Below are 20,346 nucleotides of genomic sequence, written 5' to 3'. Positions count from 1 at the left end.
AAGATTTTTCCGATAGCCTCACTGATATCAACAGAAAATTAACTACAGTAAGTTTACTGACCATGGAGAACAAATGCACCCATTTCTCATGGCCCAAAATTCCCTCATCGCGCCTCAATTCCCAATACATGAGAGCAAGGCTCCCCTGGAGATTCTGTTAGTAGACTCTGTACTTGCTGCACCATAGACTAGCTAGGGTGGGAGGTTGCTTAGGACCAGCTTCACTCCTCTACTAAAGCCAAAATATGGACTCAAAGAAGGAATTTCTGCCCTTGAATCTCACTCCATGAGTTTGCAGTAAACATTTCCTGGAAGGCAGGGGAAAAACAAGGCAATTAAAAAGCCCTTAGCTTTTAGTTGCCCCTGTGGAATATCATTTAAATTAATTCATTAAAATTTCTTTATCATACCAATATTTATTAGACCCCTCCTATAACTGCATATTTACCTAACCTTACGTAACCTCAGTCGAGCTTTTAGTTTGATGATAAAGCTCTGAGGTTCTGAATTACGTCTTACCAAACCTCAATTACAATATAACATCATCTTTTCAATCTTTTTAATGAGAAAAAAACCAGATGGTAATGATCTTAATGTAAAAGGTACACGATAGTTTTTTGTATTTTAGAAGTTGATAAAAGAAAAATTAGGTAGAATAGCTTAAAGTAGCCATAAACTAGTCCAAGGAAAGAGTTATAGAAACATTTCTGACATCCACTTTACATAAGCAGACATCTAATAATGTCCCCCCGCCCCCCCCAAAAAAACAACAAAACTGAGCAGCTGAGAAATGAGAACTTCCATAAGGAACTGAAACTGGTAAATACAGTGCAAAAGTTGTGATAGAACTTAACAGGATTACCTTTTTGGCGCTTTCAGGACCGGATTCATCAAAGCGAAATCTGACAATTCTGAAATCTTTACAGTAAATAATTAACTCTGTTGGATTAAATTTCAGCTTCTGGTTTGGACCCAGGACTTTCTGCTTCCTCTTATGGTCATTTACTGAAAAGGAAAAAAATTTCTTTCTTGATACTTACTCGTTAGTATACTTTAACAAACTCTTGCTGAGAACAACTGGAAGATCACCCACCACCTGGGTACTACTTCTCTGTAATCTTTCCTATTCAAATATGATTCTGAGAACTTTGGGGGGTCAGTTTTAACACTGCTTCTGATGATACCAAAGATATCTCTTTACACAAAATCACTACCATCTATACTTAATGATTAAAGTTTTAATTAAAAAGAGGACAAATACCAGAAATATAAAAAGCCATGTATTTTATATCTCTATTTAAAAGCATTTACTGATTACTTTCTCATTAATTTTCCTGGGACTCAAAAAATAAAAAAGGAAAAAAACCTACAGAAATAAAATTTCAACCAAATCACTCGAGGGATATAATTCTTCAAGCGAGAATTTAGCAACTGAGTGAAGAATAATACATACGTGTGACTATTTGCTCAATACACGTTAAAGGCACATCATGTTCGCCAAGTAGAAGGTTTCTGTAATGGAATTTCTGAAATAAAAAAGTATGCTCATGTTAATTCTGTTAGCAATCACTTCCCAATGGTAATAACAAGCCTTACTGTTAGGTGGGATGAGAAGCTGCAAGGACGCCCTCTGAAAAGAACAGAAAACTTGTCTGTGTGTAGCTATGACAGTTGGAGAAGGCAACGGCACCCCACTCCAGTACTCTTGCCTGGAAAATCCCATGGACGGTGGAGCCTGGTAGGCTGCAGTCCACGGGGTCGCTAGGAGTCAGACACGACTGAGCGACTTCACTTTCACTTTTCACTTTTATGCACTGGAGAAGAAAATAGAACCCACTCCAGTATTCTTACCTGGAGAATCCCAGGGATGGGGGAGCCTGGTGGGCTGCAGTCTATGGGGTCGCACAGAGTCAGACACGACTGAAGCGACTTAGCAGCAGCAGCAGCTATGACAGTGCTGGCACTGTGGCCGCACAGAACACATTCCAGTGGGAATCAGGGGAGGAAGAGAGACATGACATGCCTGCTTTGATCACATTCTCTCCACCTTTTTCCCACACTTTAAACAATAAAATTAGGGCAGATTACACACTACAGTGTCACTATAACTTACAGGATATGTCACAGTATCCTGTCAATCACTTCACAGCAAACATGTGCATGTCTAGTTCAGGTAAAACTGTCATTAAAATAGTAAAGAAATGGGCCTTCAAAGTATCAGATTTTAATGGGTAAAGTCATGGCCTGATATTCACAATGGAGATTTTAGAGCAGAAAGTCTACCAGAAATAAAAACCTTTAGTCAAACTACTGCTTGTTTGTTAAACTCACTTTTTAAACACACTTTTAAACTAAGGACATAGCTGATGCTATTAACCTTCTGTTGGTGGGGCACTGGCTTATTTTTTTCTATTAGTGGTACTGGATTTAAGCTCTTCCAGGTATATGGGTCTCATTTACAGTGAAATCTGGGGCCAAAGATAGAAATAAAGCTAAAAACAAAAGGAAATACCCAAGTTTACAGTCTAATAAGCCAGTGTCTCTACATAGCAGCTATCTCTAAATGCCTTAAATTTAAATATACCTACACACTGCAATAGATTGAAATATACTTATCCATAGTTACACACTTCAGTCAAAAGTTTAGAATTAACACCCAAATATAACTATCACAAATAAAAGTCTAGGGGGTAAAGTATATAACACTTTACAAATCAAAATAGAAAATGAGAATTGAGGAAAAGTCCACAATTATTAAGTTTGTCAAATGACTGAACTTTTGAGAACTCAAATTATATGGAGCTACTCTTATCCAGTTAGAAAATAAAATAGCAAGAGGTTATTAATATTTTTTTCATTCTAACTGTACTAGAAATTTGAAATAAGAATTTGACTTTTTTGGAAAAATACCAGTTAGATACTATGAAATACATAAAACATGCAGCATTTATGAGATTATTTGCTGTATACTTTTTTCTCTTTATGACCAGTCAAAAAGGATCTCTTTGTTTTTATATGTAGGTTAAAAGATTTAGAAGGAAATAATAGCTCCCTTATTTAAAAGGTTACATAAGCAAAGATCACAGAGGATAAAAATAGCAATGTGACTTAAAACCATCTCACTAACTGCACCCGTCTCAACATTCTCCTTAAACTTTACTTCGAATTTTAATGTAATACATTCCTAACCTTGCAATCAGTTCAGTTCAGTTCATTTGCTCAGTTGTGTCCAACTCTTTGCAACTCCATGGACTGCAGCACACCAGGCTTCCCTGTCCATCACCAACCCCTGGAGCTTGCTCAAACTCATGTCCACTGAGTGAGTTGGTGACACCATCCAACCATCTCATCCTCTGTCATCCCCTTCTCTTCCTGCCCTCAATCTTTCCCAGAATTAAGGTCTTTTCCAATGAGTTGGTTCTTCGCATCAGGTGGCCAAAGTACTGGAGTTTCAGCTTCAGCATCAGTCCTTCCCATGAATATTCAGGACTGATTTCCTTTAGAATGGACTGGCTGGATCTCCTTGAAGTCCAAGGGACTCTCAAGAGTCTTCTCCAACAGCACAGTTTAAAAGCATCAATTCTTCAGTGCTCAGCTTTTTTTTATGGATGTGAAAGTTGCACTCTAAAGAAAGCTGAGCGACGAAGAATTGATTCTTTTGAACTGTGGTATTGGAGAAGACTCTTGAGAGTCCCTTGGACTGCAAGGAGATCCAACCTTACATTACTCACTTATTAATAATTTTATTGTAATTTTTCCATATCTGTGCTTTGTGTAAGAATATGTATTGCTTAAGAGTATAAAAGTGAAGTCACTCAGTTGTGTCTGACTCTTTGTGACTCCATGGACTGTAGCATACCAGGTTCCTCCGTCCACGGGATTTTCCAGGCAAGAATACTGGAGTGGGTTGCCATTTCCTTCTCCAGGTATAAGGTATAAGAATATAAAGCCTTCATACAATTAAACAGCATATAAATCAAACGCACCTGTAATGGCATTGGATCATCCGTAATGAAGGAAATTTTGAAGTTACTGCATATCAGTTTTCCCCACAAATCGTATTGGCTTGTGTCCGATGCGATGCATTTTCTCACAAAATTGACTTCATTTACAACAATTTCTCCTTTACAAAAAGAAACATATCATTGTGCGAACTATAAACACACCATAAAATGTCAACAGTTGCTGTGTGACCTAGAAGGAAGATTTCCTGATGACAGTAAGAAGAAACACTGAGCCAGGACTTCACAACAGTAACAGCCGCAGTGGGGCGCTGTGCTCCATTTGGGAGATACAGAACCTGAGCCACAAAGACCTTGGGTCTGAGATGTTCCACCAGAAGGGATAAGCGGGAGTCTGCACTGTCTACTGTGCTACACTACCTCTCATTATTTACCGAAAGGCATCCCAGAGAAGAAATGACCTGCCCGGTCTCCTGCAGAGTATTATTTGATGGGATAGCTGTGTTCTATTAACACGTGACTTGATCTCCAAAGCCCATGTCTTCGATTGCTTTCATAAGGGATGAGAAACAGTTCAGTGTTAATCTCAAGATTAAGAATGCAATCTATTTATCCTAAAATGTTAGTCGCTCAGTCATGTCCAACTCTGTGTGACCTCATGGGCTGTAGCCTGCCAGGCTCCTCTGTCCATAGGTTTCTCCAGGCAAGAATACTGGAGTGAGTTGCCATTTCCTTCCCCAGGGGATCTTCTGGACCCAGGGATCAAACAAGGGTCTCATGCATGGCAGGCAGATTCTCTACTGCCTGAGCCAGCAGGGAAGCCCATTTAACCTAAAATAAACCCACAAAGCCAAATCGAGTTTCCTGATGCACTCACATGATAACTAGTTGGCAACAAAACTTTACAATATAGCTTTTGAGTTAAAAGAGTTAAAAGAAATAAATATAAGAAACCAAAACAAAAGTTATAATGTTCTTTGAAAAGAGTGACTTTCTGTAACTGATTTACAAAATGGCATTTATTTTTAAATTGACGATGGATTTCACATCAAATTGTGATATTGGATCCTGAACCTTTTTGTTTTTGTTTTTTGGGTTTTTTTCTTCATTTCTTTTTATTAGTTGGAGGCTAATTACTTTACATCATTGCAGTGGTTTTTGTCATACATTGAAATGAATTAGCCATGGATTTACATGTATTCCCCATCCTGGTCCCCCCTCCCTCTGTAACTGATTTAAACCATGGTCATCATTAATCCTTCAAGTTCTAAAATACAATCAGACCCAGGGATATTTTTAAATAATCCGTGTCTAGAGTCCTCGGTGGAAGGGTTAGGGTGCTGATCCACTTTGCCTGATAAACCCTCTAATAGTGATGGACAGAACTTTTGCTGAGAAGACCCAAACACCCACCAATTCACAGAGCACAACTTGTCTCAAAACAATCTTCTGTCTTAAATAAACTTGACTTGCAAAGACAACTTTCAAAATTCTTAAAATGCGCAAGACTAGTTTTAAGAACAGAACCCTAACATTTACTTGAGGATTAAATTTAAATGTGCTCATGTCCAATTCTCGGCTTGGACCAGTGGAGTAACTGTCCCTTTTAAGCAGACAAGCCTCTTCCATGTGGCCTGCCAGGCCCCTCATGCCCCGGCACTATCCTCACACCCTCCCTCCTCTCCAACCTCAGTGGGCTTCTAGTCACTTTCAGGGGCTGGACTACTTTCATCCATGGGGTCTTCGTACCCTATGCCCATTCCCTGGAATACTCTTTCCTTCTCCATCAGTCCAATCGCTTTCTCAGGAATGCCTGAGAAAAACCTCTATAGAGATTAACTCCCTCAATCACAGCATCATCTACTTGTAATTCTCAGCCCTAATCACAGCTACTGTACAATGACATACACTCTACATAAAGTCAGTGCCTGTCCCACCCTCAGGACCACAAGCCCCTGGAGGTAGAGTGCAGACTGATTTTTCTCCACTGCTGACAGTGTAGTTGTAAGGTGAAGGCTGAGCACGGGGCTGAAGCCCAGTCAATGAGTGCTAACACACAAGTGAATGAACCACTTCACTGCTCTGGGTTCACCAGACCAGCACCACCAATGGGGCAGGCATGGTTCCAGCCAGCCAGAAACCAGTGATGTCATAGGGCCATGGGCCAAGAGGGTCAGGAGATAAGTGCTAGCTGGTAACCACAAATTCGGAAAACTGCCCCAGGCCATCCTGCTCCTCTGCCACACCACAGAGAGCTGCAAAATCCTCTGGTGGGAGGGTCACAATGTTTTCCCATGTGGTTCTCTCAGCAACTCATCAGCTGAGAGAGTCAGATGAGGGACCTGGACCAAGAGAGAGCCCAAGATCTTAAGTAAGCAGTATACTTGGAACTTACAAGCAAGTGTTCTGATTTCAACTTGTTTCTTTATGAAAAGTATTAGTCACTCATTCATGTCCAACTCTTTGAAACCTCATGGACTACAGCCTGCCAAGCTCCTCTGTCCACAGAAAGAATTCTCCAGGCAAGAATACTGGAGTGGGCAGCTGTTCCCTTCTCTAGGAAGATCTCCCCAACCCAGGGATCAAACCCAGGTCTCCTGCATTGCAGGCTGATTCTTTACTGTCTGACACATAATTAAATGCTCTGTATCGAGATGCAGCAGAAGGCACCAAACAGAACTACAAATTCAAAGTGCTAGCCATCAACATATGTTGATTCTCACCAAATAACTTAAATACATAAAATTTAAATCTTCCATAATGCCCTGGACACAATGTTTACCAAATGCCATATCAGAATCTGGCAATGGAACACTCAACCTTTTCTCTCCACTAGAAAATCACAGCTACCAATCATTAAGAGGACAGTTAACTTGGAGGGGAAAAAAAACCCTGAAACTACAAGAGTCATTTCCAGCTCAGACAGTTCGAGGTGGCACTCCTGTAACACTGAGCTCTTTACACAAACTCCTGGCTCACTGAGCAGAGCCCACACCACTTCAATGGTCTGCCACTTTCCTCAAGGAGCCAATTAACCCAGAGTCTCAAAACAATACTACAAAAACACACCTGGTTAACACACATAATTCATACACATTTTGGGGGTATGTTATACTCAGATAAATTTTGCTTAAAAAAAAAAAAAGCCTCATCCCAGGATTTCAAGATCCTTGGAAGGGGAGCAGGGATGATAATGGAAAGGAAGGGATGGTGGGCCTGTGGGACAGGACACATGACCACAGTAGTGCTGCTAGCCAACCGTGCTGATGACATCTGCACTTGGGCAGCCCTTCCCCCACCAGCTGCACTCTCCTACCATGGACAAAAATACAATAGATGCAGTCCACCAAGGCAGCAAAAATGAGACAAACATGAAAAGGAGCAGAAGGGGTTTAATGGGTTCAAGGTGGGCCAACCCAGATGGCAGCCCCTGATTTTTGTAAATAAAGTTTTATTGAAATGTAGCCATGTTCATTCATGTGTGTACTGTCAGGACTGCTTCCACAGGACAAAGGCAGAGCTAAGTATTTGCAACTAGAGATTTCATGGCTTGCCAAGTTTCAGACCTCAGGGCTTGCGAAGTCTCAAACACTGACTGGGGCTTCACAGAAGATGCTTGCCCAGCTCTGTGTTAGAGATAGTCACTTAAGTGACAACTCTTAACATTAGTGAAATGAGGCTTGGAAAAAGCACTTGGGCACGTCCCGTCAGAAAACAGGCACTTTCAACCTGCAATGATGCAGTGACCTCAGGGGCTCAAGAAGCCCACTCAGCAGTGCTGAAGATCCACGGCATCCCTTGGATGTGTCTGCCACAGTTGGGGGGGGGGGGGGGCAGGGAACAGAGGGAGGGAGAGAAAGAGGGGGAAAGAGAGAGGGAGAGGAAGAAGGAGAGAAAGGATATTTCAAAAGGATACAGGAGCCAAGATGAAAGAATTCATGATCTATCAGTAAAGATGGAGAAATGATCACAGACTGAAGCTAGGGAGAGAGGATAGCTAAGTGCACTATGGTGTCCTGATGGGAACTCTAAAACAGATAATAGCCATTAGTAAAAAAAAAAAACTAGGGAAATGTGAATAAAAGTTGCAGCTTAGTTAATAGTGCTGTTAATTTCTTGTTGTTCAGTTGCTAAGTCATGTCTAGCTCTTTGCAATCCCATGGACTGCAGCCTGCAAGCCTCCTCTGTCCATGGGATTTCCCAGGGCAGAATACTGGAGTGGGTTGCCATTTCCATCTCCAAGGGATCTTCCTGACACAGGGATCAAACCTTCATCTCTCACATTGTAGGCAGATTCCTTACCACTGAGCCACCTGGCCGACTAATTAGTCAGCCAGGCTGACTAATTAATTTATTAGTTCAGCAAAATTTATTGAGGTTATAAGATAGTAACATTAGGGGATGCTGGGTGAAGACTATGTGTTAACTATCTGTACTCTTTTACAACAACGTTTACTTTAAAATAAAATTACCAAAGAAAAGAAAGTGGACAAGAAATAAACAATACAAACCAAAAATAAAACAACAAAGTAAGCTAGAGATCCGCTGGGCTGTGGTCTTTCAAGGAAAACTGTTGCACAACTTTTCAAGCGTGGAGTGGAAATGAGCCCCTGGCAGAAAAGGCAGGAGGGCGGGATGGAGGTAGAAGAACAAGAGGGCACTTTCACGGGGAGATGCAGAGCAGGGGCTTCTTCTTGTGAGCACATCATTAAATAAGCGCCAAGTTAACCTGGCTGGAGGCTTAGCTGATGACACCATAGACCCAGGCTTTATAGTACAAGGATCACACAGCCAGCTCTCTGCTCGCAAAACAGTCTTCTGCTCACACTTTATAAACAAAAGGAGACCCTGGGTAGGAGCTATCCTCTGCGGCTGCCAGCCACGTCCTGCAGCTGTAGGCCAGGAAACCAGCTCACAGACGGGAGAGAAATAGGGGACACAAAGTCCTCTTCCCAGAGGGGACAGATACAGACACACAAGAGCCACCAGACTGTTCTCGCTACATTTTAAATTAGTGACCTTGAAGAGGAAACTCAGCACAAAAGCTTCAAAGCTCCTGAGAACCTCGATGGTTTCCCAGAGACTGTCCTCCTGGGCTTCCCCTGAGGACGGAGGCCGAAGTGCTGCCAGCCATGTGGGAGGATCCTCAGCCTCAGGCACTTGCCAGCACACCAAGGGCAGGAAGCTACAGGGGCCGCAGGAAAGAAAAAGTAGGAAATGAGCTTCAGTGCAGGGTATGCGAAAAGCACCAGAGAAAAATCCAAACTAGAAGATGACAGGCCAAGACGTTCTACTGCAACCTGGTAAGGGATCAAGAAATCGTCAAAGTTTGTTTTCTCAAGACCTTTTCATCTGTAAAGATAAATAAGGAAATATAATTAAAATTAGTAAGTCTCTAAATGGTACAGCTAGGCAAGTTTTTAACTCCCTGAGAACCAAAAAATCCTGCCACATTATCTTTCATGATATCTTACACATTTAGAAATTCAGTACATATTTGATGAATTAAAATAACTTTCCCATAAATTTTAGTTTGAAAAATAGCTTAAGACAAAGCCTCACTATACACAGAAGCTAATTAACCTATGGAATGTGCAGAGGCCCAAAGCATAACTCAGTCGTGGCCTTACATCTGGTGAGGGACTGTTCCAGATGGCCTGGGGCTTAGGATCCCTGGGTGTGGGACTTTCAACACTAAAGCCAGGACCTGAGGGTCCTGGGATGCAGAGAAATTCAGGTCCCGGAATTAAAGTGGCCTACCAGTTACAAAGGAAAGCTGAAACTCTGCACCAGCCATCTGAGGCTGCCCCTGGTTCTCACAGGGTCACACACGACACGAACAAGCACGGAATGAAGCGCCAGGCCCAGCAAATGCTGCCCATGATGGGGGTTGGAGAAGGGCAGCAGGGTAGGCCTCAGGAAGAGGCAGATCTTGACGGCAGATGACAGTCAAGACAGAGAGAACACGTGATCACAGTAACCAAGGCCTGGATAAGGAATAAGTCATCTGGGTTGGAGAAAGACAGGTATCAACATTGGAAAGCAGAGCAGAGGTCAGCAAATTACAGAGATTAAAGACCTGGGATGGTCTCCTGCTTGAGCAGGACTTTTCTTGTGGAGGTTCATGAAGAGTTTCTGAGTGGGAGCCGCAGGGTCAGGAGCGCCAAGGTGGCCTGAGGTCCTGCAGCAGGAGCCGAGGAGTGGCCGGCTCCAAATTCTCAGGAGGCTGTCCCAGTGAGGAACAGACCCAGCTGGAGACACCACAGCTCATTACACTGCTCACGGTTCCAAGGAAGAATTAAAAGCCTTTGTCTCTCAAAAGCAGGGTATCTAAAAATTAAAATACTATGAAATTCAGTCTACAGTGACCTCTAAATCCTAGATAGAACAAAACAAAACAAACGACACCTGAAACAGACTTTGCTTTAAGGGATTTACAATTCTATAGAGGATATAAGACCTATAGTGAGGCAAAGAACAGCAATACATGAATGGTCCAAACAGTGAATACATTAAAAAAAAAAAAAAAATGCAAGTAAACCAGATAGCTGTCCAACAATGGCTATTTTCATTTCCGATGGCCCAAGGTCGTACCCTTTTCTGATCTGATTATAAAGGACTCTGACAATCCACGCATTCATTATCGCTCTACTGGTTAATCTTCTAGTGGAAGTGCTGCTGGCACTGCAGACAGAAGGGGTAGTGGAGCTGATCCCCGGCCTGTGCACAGAGCACGTGCTCTCCCAAGCCCAGGCCTCCCCAGTCCAGCTCAGGTGCCCTTCCTCGGAGCCCCCACCACCTCCACTCCCTCCACTGAAGCCCCTCCTCAGTGGACCGAGGCTCAGGGCAGGACCCCCTCTCTGCTTGGTCCTCCTCTGCCAGGCAGTAGGGAGCACACATGCAGCACCAGCGCCACAGTCCACTACCTGCTGGGGGCCACACACTTCAGGCTGTCCTCATTCCCAGTCTGCAGATCCTCAGAAAGACCACGTCCCAGACACAGAAGAGGGAGAACTCACCAGGCCCCACTCCTTTCAATCACCCCCCACGATGACACCAACGGTGCTTCACCAGCCTCAGCTCAGCTCGGCCACACAGGGTGGCTCTGAGGAGCTACCTGCAGGCTACATCATGTATCAGTTAAGGATCTTAATCGAAACTGTCAGAAACACGCCTGGAACTGGCTGGGCAAGAAGAAGAATTCTGTCTCTGGTGTTGGCTGGACTTCGAGGAGAAGGGAACCACCAGACTGCCCCCTCCCCCTCCTTGGCGCTCTGCCTCTGCAGCTCTCAATGTGACATCACTCTTTCGCGCAGGTCCTCTGCAGCCTCAGCTACAGGCAGCACAACCAAAAGGGAGCTCTTCCCTAAGTGCCCATCTGAAGGTACCCAGAGGCAAACCCGTGTGCCTGCCAGCCAGTCTAGGGTTGGGGTATCACCCTCACTGGCCACACAAGACCGCCGGGCTGGGTGGAGATGTGGAAGGAGAATTTGTCAAAAGAGAAGAGGTACGTTTTTCAGAAGATGGTGCAAAGACTCCAGGCAGACAAAGTAAGAGATGTTCTTTGTGTGAGTGCTCATTAAACTGTACCTTCAACATAACAATAATTTTACAGAACGATCTCCAGTTCAGATTCCACAAAACAGGTACACTACAAAAATAATTTGGGGAAGTGACACAAGAGCTAACCTAAAAACTCAAAAAAATTAAAGTCACAGCTGCTAACAGAAGAACATATCTACAGCAAAGAAGCTGGAAAGACATAATCTTAGAATAAAGGACAATCCTTTTAATCACATCAATTTAGCTTTTGGAAAAAAGCCCCATTTTCCCTCATTATCTCAGTTTGACCAAGAGTGGATAAAAACTCCATTCAGATGCGATGCCAGGCAGGCCCTGATGAGAATCTGGGCCCCACTGGCCCAGGTCGCCTTCGGCCTTGTCCACAGGCTGTGTGAACTTGCCCCGGCCCTGCTGCAATTCATGCCCACTCCTCCCCCCATTGCAGCCTGGGTGCCCGGCTCCCAGGAGGAGCTCAGAGAGGGCATCCGCCAGCCCAGCAGCTACCAAACAGACACAATCTTATATATGCTGGAACACACAAACACACAAGCACACATGCAGTTTAAAATTCATACTCTCCCTGTTTTCAAAAGATTGGGGTAATTTTACACACACAACACAGTCATTAAGGATGCTGCTGCTGCTGCCAAGTCACTTTAGTCGTGTCCGACTCTGTGCAACCCCATAGACGGCAGCCCACCAGGCTCCCCCATCCCTGGGATTCTCCAGGCAAGAACACTGAAGTGGGTTGCCATTGCCTTCTCCACATTAAGGATGAGATTCAGGTAATGATGAATCTGGACATTGGGGCCACAAAGCTGAATTAGGTACAACCTTCACCTCAAGGAGTTTCATAAACTGGGCAAGCTGGGAATTACTGACATAAACCACCATCTAAATTAAATTTCTAGTCAGTTTCTTCCATTTCTATGCTTAATAAAAGCTGAAGATCATTTTAATATAGCCTCGTTAAGTTCAACAGAACACACAGTAACTACACACAAATAAACAATTGATTGTATGTTCCAATTTTCATCTGCTTATTGAATTAAAAGTTCAAACTTTGGGCAGCTGAAGTAGGATATCCTTGAACCCAAGGCACCATGCCAAAGCATAATGTCCAATACTACATCTCTGAACAATTACTTCCTTGTTTCGTGTGCCTATGCAAAGCCACAGGTGACTTGGTCAAGTTTCCTCTTTTAAACTATAATGAAGGCTAGAACTGTACTATTAAGCTCTCTTAGTAAAAGCCCTAAGCTAGCCCAGGTCTTAAGATCACCAATGCTGCAGTTACTCTCCACGTGTCTCCCAGGATTCACAGGTGGAGGGCAGGTGGCTGCAGGCCAGAAACAGAGCAGCAGAGGTTCTAGCGGGAGTCAGAGATGCAACCTGAGAGGTGAAGCAGGGTGGGGTGGCTAGTGAGGAAGAATGGGAAAGGTGTGAGAAGGCCAGGAGAAGGTATGAACAGGAGGGGGAAGGAGGGCAAAAGACAGGCTAATTTAGGACTAAGTGTTCTGTGAGGAACAGGTTAGGTGCAGAGCCATCATGTGTGCACACACAGAGCCAAAGAAAAAAACGCTCCCATGGCTAAGAGGATCCAGATTGAGCTGCAATCTCTAAGACAAGTAAACCACTGACAGTTAGGATATAGGTTTCCATCTTCCCCAGAAAACTCTGACTTTTTAACAGAAAGGTAAGTCTCTTGGACTATAAGGAGATTACACCAATCAATCCTAAAGGAAATCAACCCTGAATATTCACTGGAAGGACTGATGCTGGCTGAAGCTCCAATACTGTGGCCACCTGATGCGAACATCCAACTCACTGGAAAAGACCCCGATTCTGGGAAAGATTTAGGGCAGGAGGAGAAGGAGACAACAGAGGATGAGATAGTTGGATGGCATCACCAACTCAATGGACATGAGTCTGAGCAAGCTCCAGGAGTTGGTGATGGACTGGGAAGCCTAGTGTGCTGTAGTCCATAGGGTCGTAAAGAATTGGACAAGACTTAGCAACTGAACTAGTTTTTAGTTGAACTCAGCTGGGAAAAAAATCCTCCTGCAATGCAGGAGACCCCAGTTCGATTCCTGGGTTGGGAAGTTCCCCTGGAGAAGGGATAGCCTACCCACTCCAGTATTCTTGGACTTCCCTGGTGGCTCAGGGAATCTGCCTGCAATGTGGGAGACCTGGCTTTGATGCCTGGGTTGGGAAGATTTCCTGGAGGAGGGCATGGCAACCCACTCCAATATTCTTGCCTGGAAAATGCCCATGGAGACAGAGTCTGGCAGGCTACAGTCCATGGGGTCACAAAGAGTTGCACATGACTGAATGACCAAGCGCACAAAGTTCTTAGAGCTTACTGATATGTATCAACACTTTCACAAGCATATCTTAAACACAGAAGTTAATGAAAATCAAGTTCTATCATTTGTAGCTAAGACCATGTGGTTTATTAGTGTCAAATCAAATCAAGTATTGGAAGCAGGGAATCAAAGAACAGGGCCTGCTCAGTCAGAGCAAAAGGAGCCAAAGTTCACTAGTTCACAGGCTCTCATTCAGGATGAGCACTACTTGCCGCAGGGACATTTAAAAGACCAAAGTGACTAAGGCCAAAACAGATCACGCACAAGGAGCAAAGGTTATTTATTGATTCTATTCTTCACTCTGGGTACAAGTGCAAAGGATTACTTAGTACATGCAGTTTGGCTAAAAAGCATTAACAAAATAAAGAGAAAATATTTATAACTAACTTCCATAATTAAGTTTGAAACAATTTAAAAAGTTAACATCTGTAATATGGAACCAAAGGTTGATGTTTTAAATTTGTTTGTTCCTACTTAACATTTAAAATTTTACAGCACAAAATTTAAAGTTTCCATATTTGTTCAGTTACTACTTATAGAGCTTTAGTCATTTTACCAGATTTAGCATTAAGTAATGATTGAGATTTTAAAATGTCGATAGTAGCCACACAGACTGGTATTTGATTGCATTTCAGATTTAAAATGGGCTCTCCTGGTTACTTTCCCCAATAATCGAGTTAAACAACTGATTTTTCCTAACTGTCATATGATTACTATACAATTCAAACTACCAGTCAAATAAATATCTTATATGCGTTAAAACTAAAGTGTGTAACAATTTACCATCAATTCTTACTGATACCTCTAAGGTCATTTAAGGTTAATTTTGTTCTAAACCAGTGCTTCTCCACAAGGAGAAAGTTTTGTGCTTAGAGATCCCCTGACAAAACAGTTTAGAAAGACATTCTGGTTCTCACAAAAGGTAGAGGAGGGGGTGCTCCTAGCATCTGGGGGTAAAGGCCAGGAATGATGCTGAATAGCCCGCAATGCACAAGACAACCCTAAAACAATGACCAGGCCCAAAATGTCTGGAGTGTCTCTGTTGGGAAACTCCATTATAAATTGAAACAAGGAGATTTGCAAACACAGCCAGCTGACACCTTCAAAAAAACAACTGCCAAGTAAGTGATTCAAAGTGCACTAAGCTTTGTTATTAGTAGAGACTCAGACATAATAAAAGTTGCTTTTCATACTATTGAAATGATGATCTGACTATTAACCACAAACGCATGAAGTTGCAGATGGGCATGAAGAGCAGTGTCCTCTCACTACCTAAGCAATTCATGACTGCTTAAAAAAAGAACATTTCAGGAGACAAAAAGAAAATGAGGTAATGACATTCTTGACAGTTTTCTATGATGCTTCAATTTTCAAGGCCAAACATCAATTAATCATTACTTTTTGTTGCTGTCCTTTAGTTCTAACCAACTTTCTCCCCTCCACAGTTAGATGTTTAACTCACTAAAGTTTAAAGTAAATGAGTAAAGTTAACCACATGATACTAGTTGGTAAAATAATCTTAGGCCAGTATCTGTCAAATAAAGTATCTGCCAGAACTCTCATGCTTACCTGGCAAAAGAACGGGCTCCAGTTTTTTAATCTTCGGTTCCGAATTAATCTTATCATCAGTCTGAAACACATTAGCAAAACAAATCAAAATCAAAATTCTCCCCCCTCACTCCGTGAGAGAAGGCAAATTTTTTTTCTAAGTGATGACACACGCGACAGGCACGTATCCCCCCACTTAAATTCTTTCACATTTTTACTAAACTCCTGTAAAGATCTGTTCGTGAAGGTATTGGGAGTGGGACCATAAAAACACTATTGCAAAACCGCCTGAGGCGCCTCCAGGTGTTCACATCTACAACAGGTAGGTGACCCCTCCCTCTAGAAGCCCGCAGGCGATGCAATCCCGCCGGCAGTCACAGCATGGACAGCCGCCGGGCAAAGGGCTAAATAAATCCAGGTCCGATCGCTCCCTGGGGTTCCGTCTCCGAGCCGACCACGGCTGCGGCGGAGTTTTGCAAGTTTCCCCCGAGTCGGCTGGGCTCGCTGGAAGGTGGCTTCCCCTCAACGGAATCTGGGGCCGGGGTCCGGAGTCCGGGACAGCCTCCAGGGCCGGCCCGCGCGCGGCTCCCCGGAAGCGCGATGAGAGGGCGTAGCGGGGAGACGGCTGTTTACCTGGGGCGGCGGCAGAAGGTAGGACCTGAAGGTGGGTCTGGGCGGCTTGAGCGAGAACATGATGCGGCCGCCCGCTCGACCCGGCCCGGTCGCGGCCCGGGACCCGCCTCCCGACGCCCGCGGGCTGAGAGCTCCCGGTGCGACTGCCCGGGCTCGGTCTGCAGCCAGCCGGGCCGGGCGGGCTGACGGGCGGGGACACGACCGAGCGCCCGCCCGAGCGGGGAGGAGCCCGGGCCCATCCCCGGAAGGGGCCCGGCGCCCCGCCCCGCCCCGCCCCGCGAGACGGCTCGCGCAGGGCCGGCGGCCGGCCGCTCCTGGCCTCTAGGCTGCGCGGGCGCCGGAACGCGAGGCCTGTGCAGTGCGCCGCTGCCCTGCCTTCAGCGAGTGCGCCGGGGGGGAGTGAAGCCCGGGAGCCATCTTGAGAGCGCGGCCCGGGCGGGGCTGGGGGCGCTCCTACGGCGGCCGGCAGGGTCCACGGCGGCCAGGGGGACGTACGGCGGCCGCCTGGGGTCACGGGGGCGACCTGCGAGGGTCACGGCGGCTCGCGGGGACGTACGGCGGCCGGCGTGTGTCACGAAGGCCGTCCGTGGGGGTCACGGGGACGTACGGAGGCCGGCGGGGGTCACGACAGGTCCCTGGACGCCGCTTGCTACTTCCTCAACTCTCGCGATGGTGTTTTCCGTAGTCAGGAGGAGCCCAGAGCGGGGAAAGGGGACCCTGTAGCCCGAGATCGACCGGTCACGCCGTCTGCGGCCAGCCTGTGAGGATCGGGCACCGGGGAGGCGACCCGGGGCAGCGGGCAGTGACCGGGATCAGACGGTCAGCGCGGTGCCTTCAAGGTGCCCAGTGGGGGAGATCATCTCCCATCACCCGGTGTGTCTGTCCGTGCATGGATCCTTGAGACTGGGTGTCCTGCTGAATTGCGTGGGATGCTGAGGCTCTTGACAGAGGATGTTGCCAGGCAACCTGAACGCCTCCGTTTACTTTAACTTCTACCCTCTGTATTAAACTCCAGTGTGGACAAAGATATTAAGCAAGTTACCTTCCTTTCTTTTCTTGGCTATCCTCACGTGTAAAAATACCAGTGAGCAGATAAATTATCAAAAAGCCTAGCGAGAGGTAGACCTTAACTGTTTGGACCAAATAGGCTATGGACCCAATAATTGTAAAGAACCAGCTACCTTCAGCTTATGAAGCCCAGAGCATTTCTGAACTCTAGCGTGTTTCCGAACTGGAGCCGACTTGGGTGGAAGGGGACTGGTGATGTTGTTACATTTTGGTAAATTATTAATTGAAACTAGGTTTTTCTTATGTTTTGAAGAATAAATCCCTAATCTAGCATTTTATAATTAATGCCATAGGGAAGCTCCAATGAGACCATCTGAGTCACAATCATTCTGACAAGTGTTCCTAATGGAAACACTAAAAAATTTAAGGGGCTTCCCTTGTGGTTCAAATGTCTGTATAGTAAAAGCTATGGTTTTTACAATAATAGTCATGTACTGGATGTGAGAGTTGGACCATAAAAAAGGCTGAGCGTGAAGAATTGATGCTTTCAAGTGTTGGTGCAGGAGAAGACTCTGGAGAGTCACTTGAACAGCAAATCAGTCTCACTGGAGGGACTGATGCTGAAGCTGAAGTTCTAATACTTTGGCTCACTGATGGGAAAAGACAACTCATTGGAAAAGACCCTGATGCTGGAAAAGATTGAGGGCAAGAGAAGGTGGTGACAGGATGTAATGGCTGGATGGCACCACCAACTTAATGGATATTAGTTTGAGCAAACTCGGGGAGATAGTGCAGGACAGGGAAGCCTGGTATGGCAAAGAGTTGGGCATGACTTAGCAACTGAACAACAACCTGGTGGGTCAGTAGTAAAGAATCCATCTGTGATGCAGGAGATGTGGGTTCAATCCCTGGGTCGGGAAGATCCCCTGGAGGAGAACGTGCTACCTACTCTAATATTCTTACCTGGGAAATCCCATGGAGAGAGGAGCCTGGTGGGCCACAGTCCATGGAGTCAAAAAGAACTAGACAGACTTATTGACTAAACAACAAAATTTAAAGAAGACTTCAAAATTTACCTTTAAAAAAAAAAAATTATCTTGGATCCAGAACCCCAGTGATCTTTCTGGTTAACTTGTTTGAGTGACATGATTCCATTTTGCTCGGGTACTATAACTGTACTTTAAAATATCAAGTCCATTGAGTTATAGATATTACAGATACTGCTGTACACATACATAACACCTTTTTATGAATTGTCTGTGATTCATCTGCATTAAATAGTTTAAAAAAAAAACTAAACTCAGAAAAAAGAGATCATATTTGTGGTTCCCATAGGCAGGGGGTGGGAGGAGAGGAGAGAGGTGGTTAAAAGCTACAAACTTCCAGTTATAAGATAAGTAAGTACTAGGGAAATAATATAATACTGCTATATGTTATATGGGAAAGTTAAGAGAATAAATCCTAAGAGTTCTCATCACAAGGGGAAAAAAAGTTTTTCTCTCTCTCTTTACTGTATTTATATAAGATGATGAATGCCAATTAAATTCACTGCAGTAATCATTCTACAGTATACGTGAGTCAAATCATTAGACTGTACACCTTAAACTTGTGCAGTGATATATGTCAATTATACTTTAATAAAACTGGACAAAATGGATTTTTTTCCCACACATGCAACTGTGACTTGGGCTTTGCCATACAAGTTTTAGGATCTACAACTCTATTAAGTGACCATACGATTAAAAAACCGAAAAATTGATTTCCAGATTTGTCTTGACCTACCCTAAATGTTCGGACCTTTTCAGATATCTAATTGTGTTAGTGTGCTTGGGTTGCCCTAAGGAAACGTCACCTACTGGGCAGCTTAAACAGCAGTTTATTTCTCACAGTTCTGGAGGCTGGGAAGCCCAAGATCAAGTAGGAAAGATGGAATTCTGGTGAGAGCACTGTGGGCTTGCAGACAGTGGAGAGAGCTGAGCAGTGGGAGGTGGATGGTGGGTGGGTGCAGAGTGTCAGAACTCACTCTGGTGCCTCTTCTTTTTTCAAATTAATTTTTATTGGGGGGTACAGTTGCTTTACAATGTGTTAGTTTCTGCTGCACATGAATCAAATCAGCTATGTGTTTACATATATCCCCTCCCTGTTGAGGTGGGCCTCCCTCCCACCTTCCCCATCCTACCCCCTAAGTCATCACAGAGCACTGAGCTGAGCTCCCTGTGCTATACGCCAGCTTCCCACTAGCTATCTGTTTTACACATTGTAGTACATATGTGTCAGTGCTCCTCTCCCAATGCATCCCACCCCTCCATTGTGTCCACATGTCCATTTTCTATGTCTGCGTCTCTATTCCTGCCCCGCAATGGGTTCATCTGTACCATCTTTCTAGATTCCACATATATGCATTAACACACAATGTTTGTTTTTCTGACTTACTTCACTCTAAAACAGTCCCTAGGTCCATCCACATCTGCAAATGACCTAATTTTGTTCCTGGTGCCTCATCTTACAGGGGCATTCATTAATCCTGTTGGATTAGGATCCCAGCCTTTATGAACTCATTTAACATAAATTACCTTGTAAAGAGGTATCTCCTATCCAAATACACTCATTGAATTTCAGCTTTAGCGACTGAATTTTGGGAGAATCAGTGCAGTTCCAAGCACTAGTCTTGGTCTCCTTGGTACTCTGTACCTTTGAAATAGCTGCCTATCTCCTTCTTTGTCCCTAATGTCACTCTTTTGTCCTGTTTTTCTGACTCTGTTTCTTGTATTGGTTCTTCTATTGTGCGGGATAGGAGGATAGAGGGCAGGAAAAGAGGGTGACAGTGGATAAGAAGGTTGGATGGCATCATTTGACTCAGTGGACTTGAATTTGAACAAATTCCAGAAGATAGTGAAAGACAGGGAAGCCTGGCATGCTGCAGTCTATGGGGTCGCAAATAGTTGAACATGACTGAGTGACTGAACAAAAATGGTGGGGGATAGTGGTATTCCCTACAGACCATTTCCCTCTCCCTGTGAAGAGGGGAACAAAAAGCACTAACACTTTGTGAATACCTATTACGTGCTAGGTAATTTGTATATTCATTCAGTCAGTTACCAAATTTGTATTGATTGCTACATGTGTGTGTGCTTTAGTCAATCATGTCTGACTTTTTTGACCCCATGGACTGTAGCCTGCCAGACTTCTCTGTCTGTGGGATTTCCCAGGCAAGTGGGATGCCATTCCCTTCTCCAGGGGATCTTCCCGACCCAGGGATCAAACCT

The 20,346-nt window shown here is 44.5% G+C and overlaps 1 protein-coding gene across 1 annotated transcript in view; it reads right to left on the bottom strand.

Moving 5' to 3' along the window:
- The window catches only part of MTMR10 (myotubularin related protein 10), a 38,476-nt gene extending 21,937 nt beyond the window's left edge, over positions 1-16,539 (bottom strand). The window contains exons 1-5 of the mRNA XM_020873343.2: positions 16,073-16,539; positions 15,461-15,521; positions 3,987-4,123; positions 1,454-1,526; positions 863-1,005 (exon numbers count right to left, since the gene is read on the bottom strand). Coding sequence (XP_020729002.2) covers positions 863-1,005; positions 1,454-1,526; positions 3,987-4,123; positions 15,461-15,521; positions 16,073-16,132 — 474 coding nt within the window. The 5' untranslated portion in view covers positions 16,133-16,539. The remainder of the gene's footprint in view (positions 1-862; positions 1,006-1,453; positions 1,527-3,986; positions 4,124-15,460; positions 15,522-16,072) is intronic.
- Positions 16,540-20,346: the final 3,807 nt, after the last annotated feature.

Source organism: Odocoileus virginianus, chromosome 16 (genome assembly GCF_023699985.2).
Source record: "Odocoileus virginianus isolate 20LAN1187 ecotype Illinois chromosome 16, Ovbor_1.2, whole genome shotgun sequence".
NCBI classification, from domain to species: Eukaryota; Metazoa; Chordata; class Mammalia; order Artiodactyla; family Cervidae; genus Odocoileus; species Odocoileus virginianus.
Note: the sequence above shows the minus strand (reverse complement) of the source record. Positions and strands in the feature narration are given on the sequence as shown.